Source organism: Alligator sinensis, unplaced genomic scaffold (genome assembly GCF_000455745.1).
Source record: "Alligator sinensis unplaced genomic scaffold, ASM45574v1 scaffold109_1, whole genome shotgun sequence".
Classification (NCBI taxonomy): domain Eukaryota; kingdom Metazoa; phylum Chordata; order Crocodylia; family Alligatoridae; genus Alligator; species Alligator sinensis.
This window is the reverse complement of record NW_005841852.1, coordinates 2,953,196-2,976,361: the sequence shown is the minus strand read 5'-3', so window position 1 is coordinate 2,976,361 and position 23,166 is coordinate 2,953,196. Positions and strand designations below refer to the sequence as shown.

The 23,166-nt window shown below is 43.7% G+C and overlaps 1 protein-coding gene across 3 annotated transcripts in view; it reads left to right on the top strand.

Annotated features, from left to right (window-relative positions):
• The window catches only part of LOC102383504 (dual specificity protein phosphatase 13-like), a 46,940-nt gene that overhangs the window by 1,086 nt on the left and 22,688 nt on the right, over window positions 1–23,166 (top strand). Inside the window, exons 1-2 of one of the 3 annotated variants that reach the window (XM_025212778.1) lie at window positions 5,919–5,997; window positions 15,273–15,653. In XM_025212778.1, coding sequence (XP_025068563.1) covers window positions 15,604–15,653 — 50 coding nt within the window. In that variant the 5' untranslated portion in view covers window positions 5,919–5,997; window positions 15,273–15,603. Of the gene's footprint in view, window positions 1–5,914; window positions 5,998–15,272; window positions 15,654–23,166 lie in introns of those variants that run through there. The other 2 variants (XM_025212783.1, XM_025212786.1) reach the window with 2 other exon arrangements.

Sequence of the window (23,166 nt, the reverse complement as noted above, 5' to 3'; positions counted from 1 at the left end):
CAGGGAGATTCCTCTTTATGCAGTTTGCACTAGGATAGGAGGAACAGCTTGAACCAGAAGCAGAGAGATGCAAACCACTTCCCCCTCCAGCCCCATCAAATTTGTCCCTATAATATGAAACTGCTTTACCTTCTCTGTGCCCCTTCTTGCCCACCACAAGGTTTCCCTAGGCCAGGACATACAGAGATGAAGGAGTGTCTAGTACCATGGTGCCACCAGAGCCAGACTGCCAGGAGCCAAAGTGGGTGGACAAGAACATGATCTCTTTAGCCTCCTCATCTTCTGTTACCTCTGGAATCAAGCCCTATGGCCTTTTCCAGAGGGGACAAATATCCAACTTGACTAGAATTATGAAACAGTCTCTTGGAGGGGACTGGGTCCTACAGGATTGCAGAGCACACTTGGTTTTCCATAATCAATGTGACAAATAAAGGCAGTTTTTAATACATCTGGCTACTGAGACTCCTGTACTGTGCTCCTTCTTCTCTTAGCGTCATGATCTTTTCTTCACATCTTCTACCCTAAGTTCTCTCTCAAATGTGGTAGCTTTCCTTCCTTTGAGAAGCAATATCTGCTATATATTTACTCCATGAGCCTATTTGTTATTCCATTGTCATGCTGTCTGGGAGGCAGGGAGCAGAAGTTGCAGGACTTGACACTACCTTTGAGGTGCAGGTAATAATTGTGTGCATCTGTTGTTGTGATTACTGCTTCAACAGGTGGAAAACACACTGTTCCTCTGATAGATTTGCAGCATTCTGCTTTCTTTGCTTCTCTCTTCTCTAAAGCCAGTCGTGTGCTGTTTCTAAAATAATAAACACAGCCTTACCACTGCCACAAAACCCCTTGGTAAATATATTTTATGGGAATGAAATATTGAAGGATTTGAAGAGTTATTCATTCAAAGTAAAATATGAGCAGTAAGGTTGGATAAGGAATCAAAAGACTGGTCTGCTTCCTTTCCCTTGGGCCCATAAAGGCAGCACTGCCTGCACTTTAGAGATGGATAGTGGGGAATTACTTAACCCAAACTGATGGAAAGAAACAATTCAAACTATAATAATACAGCATGAAAGTTTCTCACATTACATCTATTCCCCACACCCTGGCTATGTTCTGCCCTCACTTGCACATACACAACTTGCATCAGCTTCAGAGGGGAATTGTGTCAGGCCAAAATGCATCTAATTGTCATTCTAAATCATCTCCTAGGTCTAGTTGATGCATTCTATCCCAAAGGACTGTAGATGGAGGTTTTTCCACTCCCCTGGAACATAGAAACATTTCGTTTTCTGGCTTTGCGAAATACTTCCATTTGCAAGAGTTTTGCTTTGAATTTCGTCTTCCTACTTGCCCAAGTTTCATTTTCAGGGTCATAAGTTAATAAATGCTTCCATATTTTTCTCTTCATGTCATAAAACTGACCCAAGCTTCTCCAAAAACACCATATACCCTTCCCTTCCGGGGTTTGTTTGTTTTTTGTTTTGTTTTGGTTTTTTGCCCAATCTGGACCCAATTCCAGGATGTTAAAGAAACTTCCCAAACAGAGACTCAGACTTCTGTTTTCTTTCCCCCAAGTATTTCACCCAGCTTTAGATTTCACTATGAAAGATTCACACTGCTCGAACCCTGGCTCCATATCCCCTCTAATACTTCAGTTCATTTCCTGCACTGAAACCACACAGCACTCCTATGCATTGGCAACGTGTACCCCCTGAGATTGGTGGTGCTCCCCCCTGCGATTGGCCACCACCACTGCCAGTGGTGCCTGCAGGCGGTCACTGCTTGCCACCACCCTCCCCTCACTGCCGACACAGCCAGAGGCGTCTGCAGGCAGTTGCCTATCACTGCTGCCCACCGCCGACACTGCTGATGGCGTCTGCAGGTGGTTGCCAACCTCCAGTCAGTGCTTGTCTCCTCCCCACTGCCGCCACTATCATGGCCACCTGCGGGAGCTCCCCACTCACCACTACCATGTCCCTGTCGCCACCATCACCGCTGCTGCCTGTGGGCAGTCACCATCCCTCCCCAGCCTCCAGGGGCACATGTTGTTGGCAGTCCTGTGGGATGAAGGGATGCATTTATGAAGGGGGTTCAAATTCACTTCCATTCACCCCAAAGGTATGCATCAACACAGGAAATTATATTGTCACCAAAATAAAATAGCTAGGATATCACTGCTGACCCACCAACCTGAAACAGCTTCCAAAAGCAGGCTATAGCATAACTCTGTGTCTACTTTTTATTACAAAAGAGATTGATGTGCTTCTGTTCTCATATTGGCAATTTCCCTTTGTCATCCAGCTTCAAGAAAACTCCATTTAAATTAAGTAACTACCCTGTTCTTTAATGGGAAAGGAAATACACTTTCATCTACATTGTTCTATATATATATATGCATAGTAGATGTTTATAATGTTTTTCAAAATATGCAGTGTTTATTGGAGTAGACCTAACTCTACACTCAGTGACTTCAATAGATTTACTTTAATATAAATGAAAGCCAAATTTACCCAGTGAGGACAGTATGAAAACTTGTACAACTCAGGAGACCTGATCTAGGTCCTGATTCTGTTACTGATTCCATATGAGCAGACTTATCTGACTCATACTATTCTCCAGATTAATATCTTGTATCTCACTCAGTTTACTATCTTTTGCTAACATTTCATGATTACTCTGCTGCTTTTTAATGGAGGCAATAGGATTGGTCTGATGATCCTACTGCTTAGTATTCTGCACTTGGATGAAAAAAACATGGGGTCAATCCCTGGGGTCTTTAGGAATATGATTGACAGGCAGCTTGCATTGCCCTACAGTGATGCCTGAACTCAATCCTACAATATCCCATCCAACCCTCTGTGACAAAAGAGAGGTTACTTTGAATGGGCCTCATAAATGAGATAAGAAAGAAGAGAAAAATGAGATGATTTAAATGTGGGGGTGAAAAGCTCACTGGCCAAGTTTGCGGATGACACCAAGTTATGGGGGAGCATGGTCGTGCCAGAAGATAGGTTGCAGATACAGGCAGACCTGGACAGGCTGGAGAGTTGGGTGGACCAGAACCAGATTAAGGTCAACACTCAGAAGTGTAAGGTGCTCCATCTGGGGACCCACAATCCCCAACATACCTACAGGCTCAGTGGCAACAATTTGACTTGCACCACAGCCGAAAAGGACCTAGGGGTAGTGCTTGACCATCACATGAACATGAGCTGGCAGTGCAATGCTGTGGTCAGCAGGGCAAACAACACCCTGGTTTGCATTAACCATTGCATCTTATGCGAAACTAAGGAAGTGATACTCCCACTGTACGCCGCACTGGTGAGACCACAGCTGGAATACTCAGTCCAGTTCTGGGCACCACACTTCAACAAGGATATGAAAAAACTTGAGAGGGTCCAGAGAAGAGCCACTCATATAATCTGGGACTTGTAAGACAAGCCATACGAAGAGAGGCTGAGAGGGGACTTGGTAGAGGCTTACCACTACATCAGGGGAGTACATCAAGAACTCGGTGAACGCCTGTTCCCTAGGGCACCCCTGGGGAAGACCAAGAGCAATGGACGCAAACTCCTGGAAGGCCGCTTCAGGCTCAGTTCCAGGAAAAACTCCCTCACAGTCAGGGTGTCCAGACTGTGGAATAAACGCCCTCCAGTGGCAGTGTAGTCACCTACCCTGGAAATCTTCAAAAGGAGACTGGACAGTCACCTCACTGGGGTCACTTGATCCCAGTTCTCTTTTCCTGCCTAGTGCAGAGGAACTGGACCCAATGATTTACAAGGTCCCTTCCAGCCCCTAACTATCTATGAATCTATATAAAACTCCTTGTCATCAGTTAAACAACACTCCAATCCCACTTAAGCTATGTATTCTCCACTAGGACTTTCTTCTCACAAAATGCTGTAAGTGTAGGCAAAATTCAAATTCTTTTCCTCCAAATACTATTTGAGTTTAAGAAGAGTCTCCTTAAACTCCAACAGTATAAGGTATGATAGCTGCTAGTGGCCTCATGCCACAAGACAGAGATGCTTTTCCAAAAGGTCAGATATTTTAAGCAAAAAGGACAACCACAGTAGTGAATGCATCATCTCCTGATTGTGTGTTAACTATTTTTGGTAATAGTTGATTAGCACATCACACAGTTCTTTGTGTAGATATCATTCCTTTACAGAGCAAAACTTGTTCTTTTCTTATATTTTGCTTATACATTTGCAGCTTTTTAAAATCATTTTTAGTCACTTTAGAAATATGGCAAAATTAGAAAGATTTTTAATCCAAAGAGCTAGCACAAATGCTAGAAAATTCTGGCTAAGTACAGGTGTTCAAGAAGCCCATGGAGGAAGCGCTCTAACTTTCAAGCTTTATTCTAAGCACCCATGGACTTGACAGAAATGGCAAGAACATGTCAATTACGTGGATTTATGATGCCATTGAATGGGACATGCTTTCTTAAGTGCCCAAGAGAAGGTGGGGGGTAACTGGAACCTTGGCTGGGCTCCAGATGTCAGCAGGGAAGGGCAATGGTAGGAGGAAAGCAGGTGATTCACCCTCCTGCTATGACGCAGCATTCCCACTGCTCTGGCCCAAACACCTTTGTGGGCTTCTCAGCCATAATGACCTGAGAAAGTGAAGACCACACGGGGTGGCCTGTGGTAGCCTCAGCTCCCCCCACTGCCTCTTCCTTCCCCCTTCTTCCCCTGTCACGGTTGTGTGGAGTTGAGGCGAACCTTACTGTTATGATTGCATGGTGTCCTCGTGCACGGTCTGACTCATTAGGAGAAGTGTCAGGAGAACTGGCCGTGGGTTCTGAGGGTCGTGCCAGCACAGCGGCCACTTGGCTGGTGCTGTGGGGTGGGGGGTGCTCCTTGCTCCGTGCTTATGGAAGGGGTGCAGAGACATACGATAAGACTTGGTTTGGAACAGCTGCAGCCCCTGTGTGGGGAAGTGTCACGGGGCCTCCCTCCACCTTCTCCTCCTCCAGGCTGCGGGTAACTTCTTTGGAAAACCCCTGGTCCCATGAGTGTCCCTGGTTCCTCACCCCTGTTCTTGGTGAGGAAACAAGACAGGTACCTGTAGAACAGCATGCTCTGCCCCCAGCCCAGAGGCCACTTTCTAGTGGCAAACACACAGTAATAATGTCTCCTCATCAACATGGTCTTGGTGAGACACTGCTCCCAGTCTCTGCTGTGACCCTTCACCTGCATCTCTTGGACAATACTGTTGGACATTTGATGGCCTATTTGGAACTGGTGCTGGATGTATTCCTCCAAGGGGGCAATTGTAAAGGTCTGAGGCTCCTGTGGAAAATACATTGCAGCCAAGCTGCCCAGTACTTGCTTATCCTCTTTCATACTCACCTGCCATGCCTTTGATGTTAAAGAAATCCAAAAGAGAAAGAAAATATTGGGAGGTGGGTCTGCCAGACCTTACTGCAACCTAGTTACCCATCCAGCCTCTTTGCAGGGATCCTATGTCCCCATGCCCTTCCCCTACCACATTAAACGTTCCAAGGTGAAAAACTTAGTTATAGTCTCTGCTTAGTGCGCCTACACAGTCCTATGGGCTACTATTGACTGCCCAATGCCTGCACCATGGACTGTCCTCAATAACTAAGCTTAAGTCTTCATGGGTTCCTAATATCTGGTCAGTCCTTAATTTTACTTCCCCTTCTGACCTCAAGGTAAATTCCTTCCCAGATCGCTGTCATGGCTATCACTTGCGGCCAGTATCCAATTAATTGCCTGAGTCCCAGTGCTACTCCCCATTAACTTCAGAGTACAAACAGCAAACCACAGCCAGCCCGACACACTGCCCTGGCTGGGTTCCTGTGTTCTTTTTCCACTGAGGGAAAAATTCTGTCTCCTCTGAGCGGTTCCCTTTAGTGGGCTTTCTACTTCACCCCTTCTTGCAGGTAACAACCGAGAAGCACGGCACTCACCGGACTGGTTCCTTGTCTTCCCCTTCCAACACTCCCACGCTGGTTCTCAGCTTCAGGTAAGTCTCACAGCCCTCGTTTCCCTCCTGCAAGCCCCGTTGACTCCCTGACTGAGGTCAGGCAACTCAACACACCTCCGTGTGGCAGCATGAACTCCTGCTGGCATCCCCTCTCCAGGGAAAAAACTCTCCTGACCCTCGGGCTTTTAACTTCCAGGCTAGCCACCAGAGCCTTTCAAGGCAGCTTCCAGTCACTGCAGGCTCTGTCACAGACCCAGTGGGAATCAATCAAGCTGCATTCACATGCTGCACTGCTTTATTGTCTTTACTTCACCATACAACTAAGATGCCCTGTTCCCTGCAGTAGTCCATCCATACGCTGTCCTATTGTGATGAGGCATGACTGATGCCCTGTCACAGCGATAATATCCTTTATTTCCCCAAAATGCCAGTTGTGTCCCCATGTTTGTCTGCTGAGAGTGGGCAGACTGGGTTCATCTGTGGTCCGCAGCAGTACCTGTTGGGGGGTCTTGGTGTCCATGGGCGGGTGAAGGTCTGGCTGCAGGAGGTGCGTGGAAGGCTGGAAGGGTGGATGGATGCATGGACAGATGGAAGTAGCAATGGGCATGCGAGGGTGTAGCTCTCACTACATAGTTCTCACTCTCACTTCAGAAGCTTGGGGCCCCTGCTCCCAGTTTACCTGGGGTTGGTTGCTTAGGTTACCTCCAGAATCTCTAATTGTCCAGGGGCTTTCAGCTGATGGCCCATGATTCTGGCAATTTCACCCCCATTTCTCCCTTCCTTGGCTGTAAAATTCAAGGGTCTGCAGCCCACATGCTGCTTTAGGATCATGGAGTGTCTCTATACTCACCCTGGCTTGCAGCTTCAATACCCACCTATAACCAGACCCCCAACACACTGACCTACTTAGTTGATCATCTCCTAGTTACCTGATCAGTGAGGAAGAAGAGCGGGGAGTCAATCTGTACTGAATGAGAATGAAAGGGAAAAGAAAAGGGATAGTAAATATTTAGGGCCCAATACAACCACCCTTACTTTACACCCTTGTAACATAAGTGTAATGTACGTTAGTGGATGTTAGTATAATGTACTCTATTAGTGGGATGTTATGAATTTCAACCCTAAATAGTACTTGCCAAATTTTACTAGATTTCATTTTTTCACTTTCACCTTTTGTTTTCCCATCCTTTACTGGCACTGTACAAAGTCCTTGTTTGGAGGAAATTTCAACATAAATATACATGTCACAAGTGAGGAGACACAAGGTAACATCCTGTCAACTGGCTGTTTTGCATTACTATGAAGTCATTTTGAAAAGGAAGGAGATTACAAAAGGGTTTATGAGACAGAGATAAAGAGAGATCATCTCCTCTCATTACGTTCCATCATCCAGAGCTGTAACCCTTTGGCTAAATACAGACAGCCAAAAAGCCCAAGGCTGAATTAATTAAATCATTGTAGGTTAATCTAAACTGCATAGATTGAACTGTTAAGCAAGTGAACAGACATCCACTTTTGATTCTGGAAAGGCAGCCACATGCCTGCAGTGGCTCAGGCCAGACGCTAGAGGGCACTAGAGCATGCCTCCTTGCTGGGCTGGAGCAAACAGCTTGGGCCAAGGCTAGCCCATCCACTCTGCAAAGGGAGTTTGCGGGGGAGGTGCAAAGCATCCTGGGATGTTGAGGGACTGTGAGTTAACTTGAATCTGGAGCTGAAGAACAGATACAAAAAGAACTATTCTAGTGTCAGACCCAAAACCATGTGCTGGTTCAGATCCAAGGCTCGAATGCAAACACTCCCCTAACTCACCCAAATTGAAATTTTATATTAAAGGTTTTATCCCTTCTCTACATGAAAGTGATTTTTGAATGAACTAGGCAGGTCCAGAGAGTTTTTGGTTCAGAGTTGAGAACTAACCTAAGTCTCAGGCAAAAACAAACTTGGTTTGAACAAGACATCAGGGCATTATAAAATACTTCTGACTATAAGCAGCCGCTTACTGCATCAGATGCATCTGAAATCACTTTGGAGAATACAAGATGGAGAGAGTAGATATTATGAATTGTAGGTACTGGAAACAAGAAATACAGTTTACTTTTTGGTTAGTTTTTTCCTCAGAAAAGCTCCAAAACAAGGGCAGGCTAGAGATGTACCTTATAGATTAAGCAGTACAGTACAAGGACCCAATCCTGCTCCACGTAAAACCAAGTGGGATGTTGGCAGAATGTGACCTACTGCAGGTTGTGATGGGATCTCCTACAGATGTTCATTACGGTGCTCTAACTTACAACACTGAAGTCTAATACCACATCCATCCAGGGTTATGTTAGAGCAGGAGTTGCCATTTTTACAATGTTCTCTGTGCCCTAACCTTGTGTTTCATTACATCTGTAGAAGGCTTTCTGCGTGCCCACCATGCAATAAGTTTAACTTCTGTACCTGGCCACTATGACTACAATCAGCCATGAAACAAAAACTGATCCATTCCCATTTCTCACCCCTACCAAAAGGCTTAGCAGTGAGATTTTACAATGATGGCAAAACAGTTTGCTTAGGTGGGTTGCGGTTTCATCTATTTCCACTGCATCTTTTAGATTGTGTGAGGACAAGACAACAAATCTCAGTCTGTTCAAACTCAGTTTGACCTTTGTACTAATTTGATTTATTATTTTTAGCTCTCAGATGGTGCATTATGTTATACCCAGAAGTCTGATTATAACAGGCCAGTTTTTTAATGATTTATGAGGGGCATCTGGGATCACATGGGTAGCATATGCATCATGCCACTATGATAGCAGCAGCTTTTATTGATCCATACCAATGTTCACAGAGACATGAGAATGTCAAATTCCGATAAGCTTTACTACAAACCTGATTTAACAGGTGGTCAAGCTTGTGCTGAAATTGTCCCTAGCACTTATTACAGGAATAAAACAAAACAGCTGAATCACTTCCATCCGTTGTATTGTAAGATGATTTCCATTCCTTTCTACTGCTCCATTTCTCCCTGTCAGTGAGCAAGGAAATATCTGGCACACTTCCTTTCAAGAAAAGTCCCAGTAGAAAGAACACATGCTATTGGAACCACAGTCGTGAAGGCTCTCTGAAATGCCAACTCTTGGCCTTTGCAAGTGGCAGTCATGCTGTTGTAAAGGTTCAGAAAGCAAACACAGAAGTTGTCAGCACATTAAATGCAGGCTGTTTTGTGACAATGTCTCACAGCAGCAGCAAAATTAATTTTCTACTTTTCTTAAGTCCATCTAGGGGGCTGAGAATAGGACACAGAGAACAAAGTCCTAAAGAATAGGGTGTAGAGCTATGTTTTAGTGCAGAAGGGGGTCATATTTTTGTTTGGGTTTACACATGTAGAATTTGACTGAGTTTTATGATCAAATCAACACATCAACTGTATGTAAAATTCATTCCAAAGCACCATAGTTCTGCCCCAGGTTAAATCCTGGCCAGGCTACTAACTTCTGGCAGGATCTATGGTAAATCACATAATTTCTCCTTTCTCCTACTATAAAGTTGAGCTAGTAGTGTCTGCCTCATATAGGATCAATTTAATAAGGGCTGAAAGGGGCACTGAAGTGCTACAGAAATGCCACTCAGCACAACTGTTGCCCATCTCCTGAGGCTCCCCTTTGTTCCGCACACTCACTAATTTTCCAGACCCCTACCATGTAAATCTAGAGCTATACCAATCCCCTGCTCCTGTATCCAGGTGGTACAGACTGAATGGTACTCTACAGCTTGGAGCAAAGTCTGAGAGTCACAAACAGAGGGCAGTAAAGCTGCAGATAACTCTAAGGGCATTTGTACCTGCCACAGGGGTTTACTTCAGTTTAATTCTCCCTAAATTGAAGCGGTGGCTCTTTGAAAACACCACTTCAAATTCAGGAAGAAGTAAACCCCCGTGGCATGTACACAAGGGTTGGGCCCGACCCTTACCTGCCTCTCAGGTGGCGGGCAGGGGAGGGCGAGTTGCCAGCAGGCTCAGCAATTCCTGAGCTGGAAGAGTGTGGGGGGGCTGGTGCTTCCCTCCACACAAAAAGGCAGCATCCCCCAGGCAGCACCCACCCACAAGCACCTGGCTCAAGCGGTCCCAGAGGACACCACAACTGCAGAGGGAAGCAACGGGCCCCCACGCAGCTCAGACAGACAGGTTCTGGGGAGAAAAAAAAAAGATCAGGCTTGCCGCTTTTTGTGTTTTCCCTCAGTGGAGCCTGCCTGCACAGTCTGCCACGAAGCTGCCTGCGCGGGCTGCCCACACAGCCCCTGAGATGCACAGGGCCCAGTGCTTCCCTCCACAGCAAACTAAACCACCTCAGAGATGTTTTATTTTGCTGCATCCCAAAGTCATTTAATGCGCATTACGCTGCCAACATGTGTAAACAGCTGCACCATTAAAGTGGTGCAAAAGGGCATTATGCTACATTAAAGGCCAATTTTGTGGCGTGTACAAATGGCCTAAGACTGGCATTGCAACTTAACACTTAGTGCAGTTAAACTGTAAGGAAACATATGTTTAAGCAGCTTAGCATGCGTTAAGCCCTCATGGCATAGCAAATTTGCTCCCTTTTGACAAAAGTTTTCTCTTAGGGTGCAGACAGAAGTGCAGCTCCCAGCCATAGCACTGAACAATTTTTGCAGAGCGTTCTAAGTTACAATGTTACCCCAGACCAAACAGAAGTTCACTATTGGTTCCAGGGGGAGGGGAGTCTAGGTGCTGGCTGGGAGCCCACAGGTTCCCATAGCAACAACCACAGCTCTCTGCCAGTGCTCACTGTTTTCAGTACGGGAGGGGGGAAAGGCAGAGGAGGCAGCCCATTCTTGAGGCTCCCCAGGTGGTGCTGAAGAATCGGAGCCCACCACCTTGGGGGCAGGGCTCAAATACACGCACCCCACCCTCTAGCAAGAGCTGAAAAACTCCCAGGCTGGACTTCCTCCACTCCCTTTCCCCACCTCCCATTCTGAAAACAGCAACAGGCTGTTACAAAAGTTACAAAAGATGCTACATTTTGAAACATCTTTATCTGATACCTCCTGCAATGAAGGGTTAGATTTTCACTTGATCAGCCATTTTTAAGCTATTTGCAGCCATGAACTTGTGTTTGGTCACAACTATAAACTTCTTTCTGTGGCCAGATCAGGCAAAAATTGTCACTGCCATCTGTACCTTTAATATATACTAACTGCATGCCAATGAGCTACTCCCTTCATTAGCAGCCTTCTCACAGTTGCAACTGCTCAGGACAGCTGGCTGTCCGAAGGGGACACGCCATACTGTTACAAGTTAATACAGGACAAAAGAGCTTCCCATTGTACCTGCCAAAATAGTTCCTCAGCTGTAAACTCTTTGGGGCAAGAACTGCTTCCTTTAAACCAATGGAACTGAATCTAGGATCTCTGGATCTCAAAGCATGAATTTCTATTTCCCCAGCTAAAACACCCAGCTACCAAAGGTTCATTTACCTCCATATGTGACCTAGCTAGTAGCAGACAGGAACAGAGAACCACAATAAATTGGTATGTATCACAGTTGTGATTTGGACAGTGCTTAGCAGAATATAGCCTTGTACTGTAGGTGCTACTCTAAAAAAAAAAAATTAACAAAAATAAACACAGTTAGGTTTTTTAAACATACTGGGTAATGACTGGCCAAGGTGACCTGCAAAACATGAGAGATGAAAAAGTAGGGAGTAAATCTGGAGGCTAGAGATGTACCTTACAGACTAAGCAGTACAGTACAAGAACCCAATCCTGCTCCACATGAAACCAAGCGGGATGTTGGCAGAATGGATGAGGAATTAGAAACAGTACTGTGAGTGGGCACCCTTTATCGGTGTCCTCCATTCCCTGCACTGTCCTCCTCACTCGGCTACCACACTTAATTAGAGAAGAAATAACAAAATTAGAGAGGCTGACAACCAGATGGTGCAGTGCTAGAAGGCAGATGTTTTGGCCTCTGCTAAAGGGCTTTGCCTCTCCTACACCCTGTCCTGACCCCTCTTGGAGTGAACTGAGGCACATTTATCTTGTTAAGGTCTGATTCTTTGAGTGGAGAGGCAACTTGCCTTGACCCACTTGCCAACAAGTTTACACTCAAAGTTTAGCGACAGTTAATAAGCTTCTCCAGTCTGGATTCTGTTCACTGTCCCGACCGGTGAAGAACAAATCTATAATGCCCCTTTAGTTCTTTTGTCCCCTACTTTATGGCTTGGGTTCCTCAGTCACGATTCCTGGGAAACCTAGTTCCTTTTAGTCTGGATCCTTAGAGAAGCCATTTTAATCTCTGGCCCTCTCCACACTGTTTAAGGCTATCTCAGCCTCCACACACAGTCTTTTCCCACTGAGACTCATCCTCCAGTGCGTAAACACGGTTGCTTCTGGCTCCCTTCTTCCCAGTATAGCCCCAAAGTCCAACTGCTGCCAGTGGGTTATCTCCGGGAGTCACCCCAGCTGATTTCCTTCTGGCTCCCAGTGTTTCCCTCCAGCCAGCATCTCTCAGGTCTCTCACCCTCCTCCGTGCCTCCACATGGATTTGCAGCAGCTCCCTCTTGCTGTCTCTCATTCCCCTTCTGGGGAAATAGCAGCCAGCTGTTTTTCAATAGTGCCTTCTGGCTCTTCTACTAATCAACACTGGCTCCCGCAGCAAGCCTCTGCACTGGCTGGGGAATCCCCTCCTCTTTCCCAGGGGAGTTTGCCATTGCCAGACATGAACTGGCAGGATGGTTCCACCCCAGGTAGGTAACTTCCTGCTCACTTCTAACCCTTAGAACAGGGGCCACAGGTGGACCCCTGTTACAAGTACTAAAGTAGCATGTTCGCCTTCTGTTATCCAGCTAGCTGGGATTTCCCTTTTTCCTGTATGTTGCCTTCTCTTGTTGCACTGGTTGCACTTATACGTGAAATAGTGGAGAAGCAAGTCATCACACTATGTTCTTTGCTGCTACTTTGGGAATGACAGTTTCATCCCAAACACCAATAGTGGCTGCTAACAAGAGAACATTTTCTGCTACTGGAACTAAACTTGTGAGGACAAGATGCTAGCAAACTGCTTCTCCCACCCAGTCATGGCACTGAGGTGCAGCACATCACTATAAATGAAACTTTTTCAGCACCCACAGCTGCACCTGTTTTGAAGAAACTGACCCAGAGGCAGAATATTACCAACAATTTGTGAATGATCCCCAACATGTGCTGCTTCTCTGCCAGAATACCCAAACCAGACTTGCTAATGATAGGCATGAGCATCAATGAGGAGGCAAATAGGTATCACAAGGACAAGGAACTGCTCACCAGTTACTAAAACTTGGATAAAGGAGTCTTGGAATGGCCCTGATATGGAAGAGGTTGAGAGAACCATTGGTTAGTAAAATGGAGCCTGCTGGTAATTGCCTATTCAGAACAGAATCGAAATTCCACATTTGTCTTCCACAAAGCAAAGCTGAGTGAAGCTAGGGAATTGCATTCCCTGCTGAGATTCATTCTGGTATAATATTCCTAAACCTATAATTAAGTACAGGGATGGATCACTGGAAAAATAAAAGGATATACCCCACCTGAGACCTGGATTTGATCTTTCTTATGTTGGTATAAATCAGGAGTAATTATGTCAGTGTAAAACTTCCATCTAGAGGTGAGCTCAGAATGTGACCCCCCAAAATTTAATCTTATCTGCAAAGCAGAGCCATAACAGACACTAGCTTCATTCCAGCAGGAAGTTTGGATTAGGAGGAGGAGATTTTTTGTTGCTTAACTTTGCAGGTTCAAATTCTTTAGTGTGATAAGATGGCCATCTTGAATCTGGGCCAAGGTGAGAGAGAGAGATCTAAATTAGAGGTGACTATTGGCCAATTAAGGCACAAACCTTCTCCAAATCTGCAAGTATTTGGATAGCTGGAGTCCATTACAGAAAGATGAACTTGTCATGGTATTTGAATCCAGATGCAAAGTTTCCCAAAGTTCAGTGGATGAACCAAACATGACATTCCAAACCCAATATTAGAAGTTTCCTGGCTCCCCCCCATTCCAGTCACAGCTCATATGATGATACATGGGCACTAGAAAATTCAGTGAGTAAATGGAGGTTACCTCAGTTGGCTGTTCCTTAGAGATTATCCTGAATAGCTCCATATCCACGCTAGCAAAACTGTGCTCTGCAGTTTCCACACTGGTCTCACTCCTGGAGGGGAGGATATAGTGTGGGTAGGACTTGGGCAGGTCTTTAGCATCACTTTCTCTTTCTAGAGATTTAAAGGAAAAGTGCACATGTTCTCACAATACCTGTCTTGCAAACAGGGGCAAAAATACTGACTGAATGATACTATGAAATTCTCTGAGACTAAATCCTTGTCCTAAGTATCAAGTGAAGCTCACAGCTAAGAGCAGTATTACCACTTCTGTCAACCTTCCAAACCTGAGGGTAGCAGGAAACCCAGAGGAGAGGGGTAAAACAAGCTGAACATGTTTTTATATACATAAAACAATAGCAAGTACCTCTACTGACCCCACAATCAAACCGTCACTTTTGGTTCAGCCTTCCAAAGACCACAGAGTTTGACTGGAGGCCCAGTTTTATGAAAGAACATGAAAGATGTAACCTTACCTGTAGAAAATACAGTATAAACCTTTTCTTCATCTCCGCTGAAATGGGCAGAAGTAGCTGCTGACACAGACAGACGCGCTTTACAAATAAAACATTTGAAATGAGTCATTAGCAGGTTTTCTTGACAATGACTGCAGCAGCTGGGTAATTTTCACATAAAGCACACTGGACCACAGCAATGTTCCTAGTGAACATCATGGAGTCTCTGGCTCCTCTCCCCTATCAGACATAGGAGATTCTCCTTGAAGTAGGATCAGTGTTTTCTGGGTGAGTAAAAGATGAGTAGTTTGAACTTTTGAGTGTCACAACAGAAAAGCTTTATCAGGAAGGGCAGTCCTGTGGCCAGCCCTGCTGTTCTGTAGGCCATGCCCTGGCCTACTCTCCTTTCAGAGGTTCTCATCCCGGGCTGTGTGCTTGGCATGGTTACCAAAGAGCTCACTGTGCTGGTATTTCAGCAATATCACTAAAAGCTAAGCTGTTAATAGCTTTGAAGAATGAGACCAAAGCCTTACAACAGGAGCAGAAGCTGACTGGAAACTAGTGCAGCATCAGATGCAGGTTTTGGCTTTGCTCCTGATTACCTAAAGCAAAGAGGCAACAGCAGGCACATACTGAACCAGCTGGAGCCTTTGGGTTTTTGCATAACAGTACATGTTGCATGTGATGCTGTACTGGGTCCTAATGGTTTCCCTTTGCCACTCAGATGGATGGGATCAGGAGTGCTCAGCAAGAAATTCCTGTCAGAAACTGTAATGACCCCACAAGCAGCCTGCTGGAAGGCCCAGCCCTACAGCCGCTCTTCTGTCAGCTCTTGCTCTGCCAAAAATCCTACCATCTTCAAGGGAATAAGAACTGAAGGAGAATTGACTGCAGGAGCTGGCGTATGTTTCTTCCTTCACTTTCCTGCTAAGAGCCAAGTTCAGGCCCTTAGGGCTCTGAGTTTCTCTTGCTCCAGCTGATGACCTCACAAACACCTAGAGCAGGGGAGGAACACAGCTCCCTGCACAGCTTTAAATGTTTGTGTTTCCCTGCAAATGCTCATGACATCATTGACACTTGAGGACCTGAACTCTGGTCTTGGCAGGTAAAAGCCTTTTGGGTCACCTTACATTGGGGTTCCTGCTCTTGATGAATATTTATTTAATGATTGCTGAATGGCTACAATTAAATGATTGTAAAGCACAGCCTAAAATGCAGTGGTAATAAATTCTTAATAGCTGATGCTATAACAAGCAGTTACAAAAAATATATAGTAATGTGTAGATTGTTAACACAATGTCTGGGCTTGTTTAATGCAGGGCTTTAAATAGTTACAATGCATGCTATTAAAACGGCACATAAAATTCGTAACTAGTAAATAAAGGGTCCAATTCAAGCAACAAAATATTTCCAGGCTTCAGTAGTGCAGAAGCCACAGAAGATTGATTTTGTGAGCATGCCTTCTGCTGTGTTGCCTGTGGCTATATGGACCCCAAATCATACTTAAAGTAGAGTGAAATTTTTCAGTTCCATTTTACTTACCGCTATGTAGGAACAGATTAGAAATGGGAGTCTGTAAACTCTTGCTTTGTTGCAGTAGCAGTCAGTGGACTCAGTTACATGAACAAGAACTAGTCCCATGAGTAAAGGTTCAAAAGATTAGGCCCCTCTGAACCTTAACTGAACTGTGTGAATCATGTTAATTCATTGTCTAGCAAAAAACAGCTCCAGGCTCCTGTTCCTGCCACTTCACACTGATGAACTGTATTTAAGAGGTCATCAGCCCATTCAAAGCCACTTCAGTATCTTGCTTTTCAGGGTCAGTCACTTTCTGTGCATTATAGAAGCTCCAGTTCTTGTTGCTCGGGTCTTTCACACACTCCCTCAGCTATATTCAGAGAAACCCTCAGGTTATGCTTTCTAGGGACCAAGAGATCTGGTCGTCTTCTGCCAGATTGATAGAAAGGCTACCTTTATTTTTTTGGTAGGACCATAAATATTCCCCCTCAGTTGACACGGAGTAAGGTTCAACTCACTTTAAGTTATGCTATCATAACCTGGTCACATGGGCAGGATGCTTAGCACCAACAATGTACTGAAGGACAGGTCTTCTCATGAAAACGGGGTTATATAAAGAGGAACCTAGGAAGTGCCTTCCCACTATATGGGGTAGCAAGAGCAAAGGTATTGAAACAGATTCTGACAAGTCACCCCAGGGCATGTGGTCACCTTACCCTAAATGTGCAGCTGGGCTAAAGTTGTCAGTCTGGGAGCCCCTACTAAATTTGGAAGTGCTATTCAGATTACATCCTCCAGCTGCTGGAGAGATTTTCTTACAAACAGTTGGCTGCTCAAATACCCTGTGCATCCCTAGAAACTGCCAGTGTCTCAACTTTCAAATCCAGCCAGCCCTACCTCTATCATCACTGTAGTTGATTCATACTGCCTATATCCCACAACACTCCCAGCAATCGATAAATTATGGCTCCAGAGAGACTATCAGGTTAACCAGCAAGAAGGAAGAATGATGATTGCAATACTTGTCATTTGTGCAGAGATGTAACAGATGAAGCACAAACATATGTTACCTTAAAGGAATTTTTCCAAGGGATAGGTTTTCTGCAATATGTCTATCTGACTTTGAAATATTTGATTGGCATGAACCTGATTTGACCTACTTTGGCCAAGCCCTGGTCTCCAGACTGGTCTTTTACCATCAGAAATAAAATATAGTCCATCTAAAGTATGTTCAAGATGACATCTTAAATAAGATGACAGGGTTACAATATGAACCAGTCTGTCAAAAAATGAATGCTGAGCATTGGGTTTGCAGGGTGAACAATCAATTAAATATTTACTGAACTGAGCAAACTATACCGTTCTACAAATATATAGACTCAAATATATAGATATTTTAATCACACTAGTATTTCATGGATCATTGAGACAAGAATATCAATGGCCTGAAAACTTCTTTGTTTGACTCAGAAAATATACAGCAAAAGGCTAATGAGGTAATACTTTGCTAGGGGAATGGCTTCAAATTTAACTCATAGGGCAGAATAATTCCTCTTGAATCAAACACAGTATTTTGTAAATCTTTCTGCCCCTATGCTAGTCCTCACATGCAGCTTAGGGTTTAGAAGAAAGAAATGACACCACCTGGTCATCATTCACCCTGCCCGTGAGTATTGCAACTTAAATACATTAAGAATAAAGTAATATGAGTTTCCCAGGACTGGGATTTATGTTAAGGAATTTTATGTTCTGGCCCTCTCACATTGCAGTCCCAAACAGTGCTAGATACTGAGAAGCATAGTTTGGTGCATCTGAATACAATTAAAATTGAGCTGGCGTATCTGCAATAATACAGTCCAAATGGGCATACTTTGTTGCTTGTCCCATTCACCCAAATGGTCATGGAAAAATTCTCACGCAAGAATTACCATGAGAAGAATGAAAGAGACAACATGAAAAAGCATCAAAACAGTTTCAAGGCTGTTTTAAAACAATACAATATAGACAATACACAGTCTCCCTGTGAATAGCTTACTGCTTTAGTAACTATGCCTTCTGTTTCCCCATCACTGCTACTTGTCTCATTCATCTGTGCCTTGTCGTTTAGACAGCAAGTTCTTTGGGGCTCATTAGCTCTGATTTTCGCCACCTGGCACACTGAGCTTCCCCAAGCTCATGGGCCTCAATAAAAATGCTAAGGAAATAATAAACAATAATGTTTGGCCAAGAGTCGTAGTGCTAAATGTGGGAATCACCAACCATGCAACATCTATGACCTATGTTTGAGAGGAAGTCAGAGCTGATGATCATAATGACCTTCAGGTCTATGAAAGGATTGCTCAGTTACAATTCTCCAGCTAAAATCTATTTATATTTAATTAAATTGTATTACACAGTTCAGCTAAAATTACTACCTCAAGTACAAACTGACTCAAAATTAATCTAAATATAGTACTAACATTTCTCTTGCTTGGTTAAATAATTACTATGATACACTTTCAATAGGGCAAAGACCAGAAATATCTTATATGAATATCATTAAGAGATGGGCAGGCAAGGTTCTTTGGGTAGATGTGATACCTTTTATTAGACCAACTAAATAGTTGGAAAAAAATATTCTTTGCAAGCTTTTGGGCACAAACACCCTTCTTCAGGCATAGAGAAACTGCTCGTATTATGCATTCTCAAAGGTAGAAAAGAAGCTAATTTACAACATGCAGGTCTGTGAAAATGCAAATGAGTAGTAGTTTGGAAGACAATAGGTAGAGCTAGGAAGGGAGGAGAGAGAAGGGAGGGAAATGTGTGAAGGAATGTAAGTGGTCAGCTGAAGGCAGGTTAACTGGGGTTATCAGACAGCAGGCAGGTTGCAATGTGTCATAAATGCAACGTTTATATTTAGAGTTTTTGTATCCAGTAGATTTATGAAGTGAAATTTGTAGGCTCATTTATGAAAGGTGTTTTGTAAATTCCCTTTGAGGATTAGAACTGAGAGATCAGAGAGGGAGCGATTGTCTTGTGAGAAGTGTGTACCCACAGGTGATTGGATATTTTTGTCTTTGATGGATTTTTGCTGTGCGTTCATTCTGGTATGCAGTTGTTTGGTTTCACCTACATATTGTCCATCAGGGCATTTGGCACACTGGAAGAGATATATTACATTTCTGGAGGTGCAGGTGTAAGATCCAGGAATGGTGGTGATTCTGTTGTGGGGTGTGGTTACTGTGGGAGTGGTGGACTTGTGTTGACTGGTTTTACATTTCTTGTCCTGGCCTGGCCTGGATCCATTTGGTGTGGCTTGGGCCATAGGAAATTTGTTTCTGGTGATGAGGTTAGCAAGGTCCAGTGCTTGTTTGAAGGCTAGGATGGATTGTTCTGGAAAGAAATCTTTAAGATTTGGGTCTTCTTCTAGGATGGGTTGCAATCGTTTGAGGATTTTCTGTATAGGTTCCAGGGAAAGATAGTATGTCATAACTAATGGTGTGCGTTTCATGGGGATTTTCTTTTTGTACTGCAGCAACTCTTTGTGTGGTATCTGGGTGACTCTTTCAAAAGTGCAGTCTATCTCTGTGGAGGAGTGTCCTTGTTGGGTGAAAGCCCTTTTGGGATTTGTGAGGTGTTGACTGTGGGTAGATATGTATGTATGTTGGTCTGTGGGTTTCTTCTATATGATGATTTATATTTTATCATTCTGGGTATTGATCATGGTGTCTAAAAAGGAAATGTTGGTGCTGGAGTATTCAAGAGATAGCCTGATGGAGGGGTGATGATTACTGAATTTGTGATGGAAATCAGAGACTGCAGGTTTTCAGCCCAAATGATAACACTGTCATCTATATATCTTAGGTATAGCATGAATTTGATGGTGCAGCTCTTGAGGAATTCTTCTTCCAGGTGGGCCATAAAAAGAATGGCACACTGTGGGGCAATATGGTGCCCATAGCTGTGCTTATGGTCTGGGGGAAGTGTTGGTTGTTGAGATGAGCATGTTAAGATTGCATGGTTCAACATGTGCAAAATGCATCACAAAAAAAAGAAATAGTTAAAAGACTTAAACAAGCTAAAACTAAGAGGGATTAAACTAGTCATTAAATACATATTTTTAAATGATTTTACAAGTAGCTCCGCATAAACACATTGTTATTTATAATCTTTATCCTCTCATTAATTATTTTAATGTACAACCTCCTCTTCAACAACCTGCCTAGATTACTTTAGTTAGACAAAATAACTTAATTTATTTCATTGTTTGGTTTATAATGGGCATTTCAATAAAATGAAACATAATTTATTTGCATGTGTGAATTTACTGAGTGAAAAGTGGTATATTAAAACTTGAGCTGAACAAATGGTTTGGAGTGAATAATTTATTCAGCAAATTTTGCCTCATTTTCTGTTTGTAAATTTTCTATGGAAAGCTACTTATTTTCTTCAATGTATTCATTATTGGACATTATATGCAGAATAATCTCTACAATTAATTATCTGTCTGTAAATCATTCATACTTCATTTGTTGCCCTTGTTCCATATTTGACATTTCAGACATACTGGTTAGCTTTCATTGGATACAGAGGTCACATGACATCATTCTAATCTCTGATAGATTCAAGTTGCTGGTGGGAATAAGTTCTAGATTTTTTTTCTGTGAATATAGTATAAGGCTTCTGGCACACATTCCTTTAACACATACATGGCAGGAGGTGGGATTCTGGGATTGGAGATCAGATCCCAGGCTCCCTCTGCACTGGCATGTTGAAAGCTGGGTGCCTGCAGGGCCAGGGCCAGGGCCAAAAATCAGTCAATTGTTGGCCCCAGCCCAGACCTGATACACATTCAATTTAGAGTGCCATTGAAACCAGTCAAAAATATTCTACATTAAAAGTGTTCAACATTTTATGGCACCTGGTACCAAATGTAGCACCCTTGGCATTTATACCACCATTAACACATTAATCATGGCATAAAGGTAATGTATGGAAGGGACTTAAGAGTTACCATTTAATTGAATATTCATATAAAAAACTAGAACTCTTGGTTCCAAAATTATACCTTTTATTAGACCAACTGGAAAATGGCAAGAAAATTTCCTTTTCTGCAAGCTTTCAGGATCAAGGTCCCTTCGTCAGGCTCTGGGAAAAGTGTAGATGTTACAGGATGGTAATACGTCCCCATAGGTAGGAAATAAACTTCATTTTTGCACAGAGGGAGCTGAAGATGGAAGGTTGTCCCTCTGGGTCCATGAGAGTGTCTTTGTGAGCTGTGCTGAGTAGCTCTTTGATGTGTAGATCAGGTAGAATTACTTCCCTGGAGGTGTCAGATGGCAGGCAGGGAGGCAAAAAAAAAAAACCAAAAAAACTTCCTTGTTGTTCTGCAATGAAGTTTAAAATCCAAAAACGGCATTTTCCAGTTGGTCTATTAAAAGGTATAATTTTGGAACCAAGAGTTCTAGTTTTTTGTATGTCTTTTTGTCTCAGACAAACATGGCTACCAAGTACATCCATTGAACATTCATAGCTTTCAACTTGTTTGCTAGAATAAAAAAGTGAGTCTGAGCATAGCTGAAAGGTACACAAGGTTCCTTGGGTGAATTTGATATCTTACGGCATTTGAAGATTGTTTTGAGGAGTTCCATCCAGCTTACCTGGGAAATCTAGGAATTAATCTTTTATTTATCCTTAGGATACTCTTCTTATAAAACAGGGGTGTCAAACTCATGGGCCAGATGAGTGGTTCAGGGCCAGTCCACAGGCCAGATTGGGCCCATGGACCAACCTCCCCCTACTTTACTCTCCCTGTCAGCACACATGGTGCCTGCTATGGAACCTGTACCACATGCAGTGCCCATTCCAGCCAGTCCAGGATCTGGTCCACATGCATGATACCTCCTGGACTGATCCAGGCAAGTACCACATGCAGCGCAGTCCTGGACTGGCCAAAGTAGGTGCCACATGTAGCGCAGATCCTAGACCAGCTAGAGTGGGGACCACTTGCAGTGTGTCCAAGGCCCCACATTCAAAGTAGATCTGGCAACATGTGGGCCAATTCAGACCGAGGGACGTTACCAGATGATGAGGCTCCATGAGGCACACAACAGGGATAAAAAAGTGCTTGCTCTGATGAGGTATGAAAGTTCTTATGTTCCAGGACTAAGTAGAGCACACACGTTTCACTGAACTTCCTGGTCAACATGCTTCTACTCTCTCCCTGGAAGACCACTCCCTGGAGACAGCTGAATCAGAACTTTTCCCAATATCTCTAGTACTAGGGCAGTTCTGCCAGATACAGCAGTGGTAAAAGCATTAACAGGGGAATAATGATGATGTTTTTACAATGGTATCATACTCGGAACAGGGTTAGATGATGGGATGATAAAAAGGAAAGCTTATGCCTGCCACCCCTGGGAGGGAAATGTTCTCATGGTAGCCCAACAGTCTGGAATGTGCTAATGTAGAAAAGTTCTTTTGGGAGAGGCAAAGTCTCCACAATGCAGTCAATTCCTGACATCTCCGTGGAGGCTGTCAGTAATTTGAAATAACCCTAGTGGGTTTATGACATAGGCACCTCTCCACTGAAATTCAAGCAGTCTGTTTCTTTTTTAAGTAAACAAATGATTGTTATTTTGAAAAGCTGCCCATTCCTAATATAATTAAATGGTGCGATTCCTGGAGGGACCACAGAAGTGAGTTGGAAGTTATAAAGCTGCCTCTATCTCAGTCTCATTTGGCAACACAATCCACATGCTGCTATCCAAAATGCTCATGAGACTCCATTACTACAGGAAACCTCAGAGAAGCAAGATAGATCAGAGCTTTTGGCTTCCCAACCTAGGCTTGGCAATACTGAAGCATTTTATATGGAAAGAAAGAAAGTAGAAAAGATAAAGGTCAGCAGTAAATAGCAAATGAAGGCCAAAACACTTGAAAACAGTCTATGACTCAGAAGTGCCTCAGATCGGTCGTTAGCCAAACCACATGGAATGGGATTTGTCAAGAAAGGGAAGGTATTGTGGACAGGCAGGATCAGAAGCAGCTCTTATTCTTGAAGTTCGTACATGGAATGACAGATGGTCTTGTAGTTAAGACACAGAAAATATGAATACTAT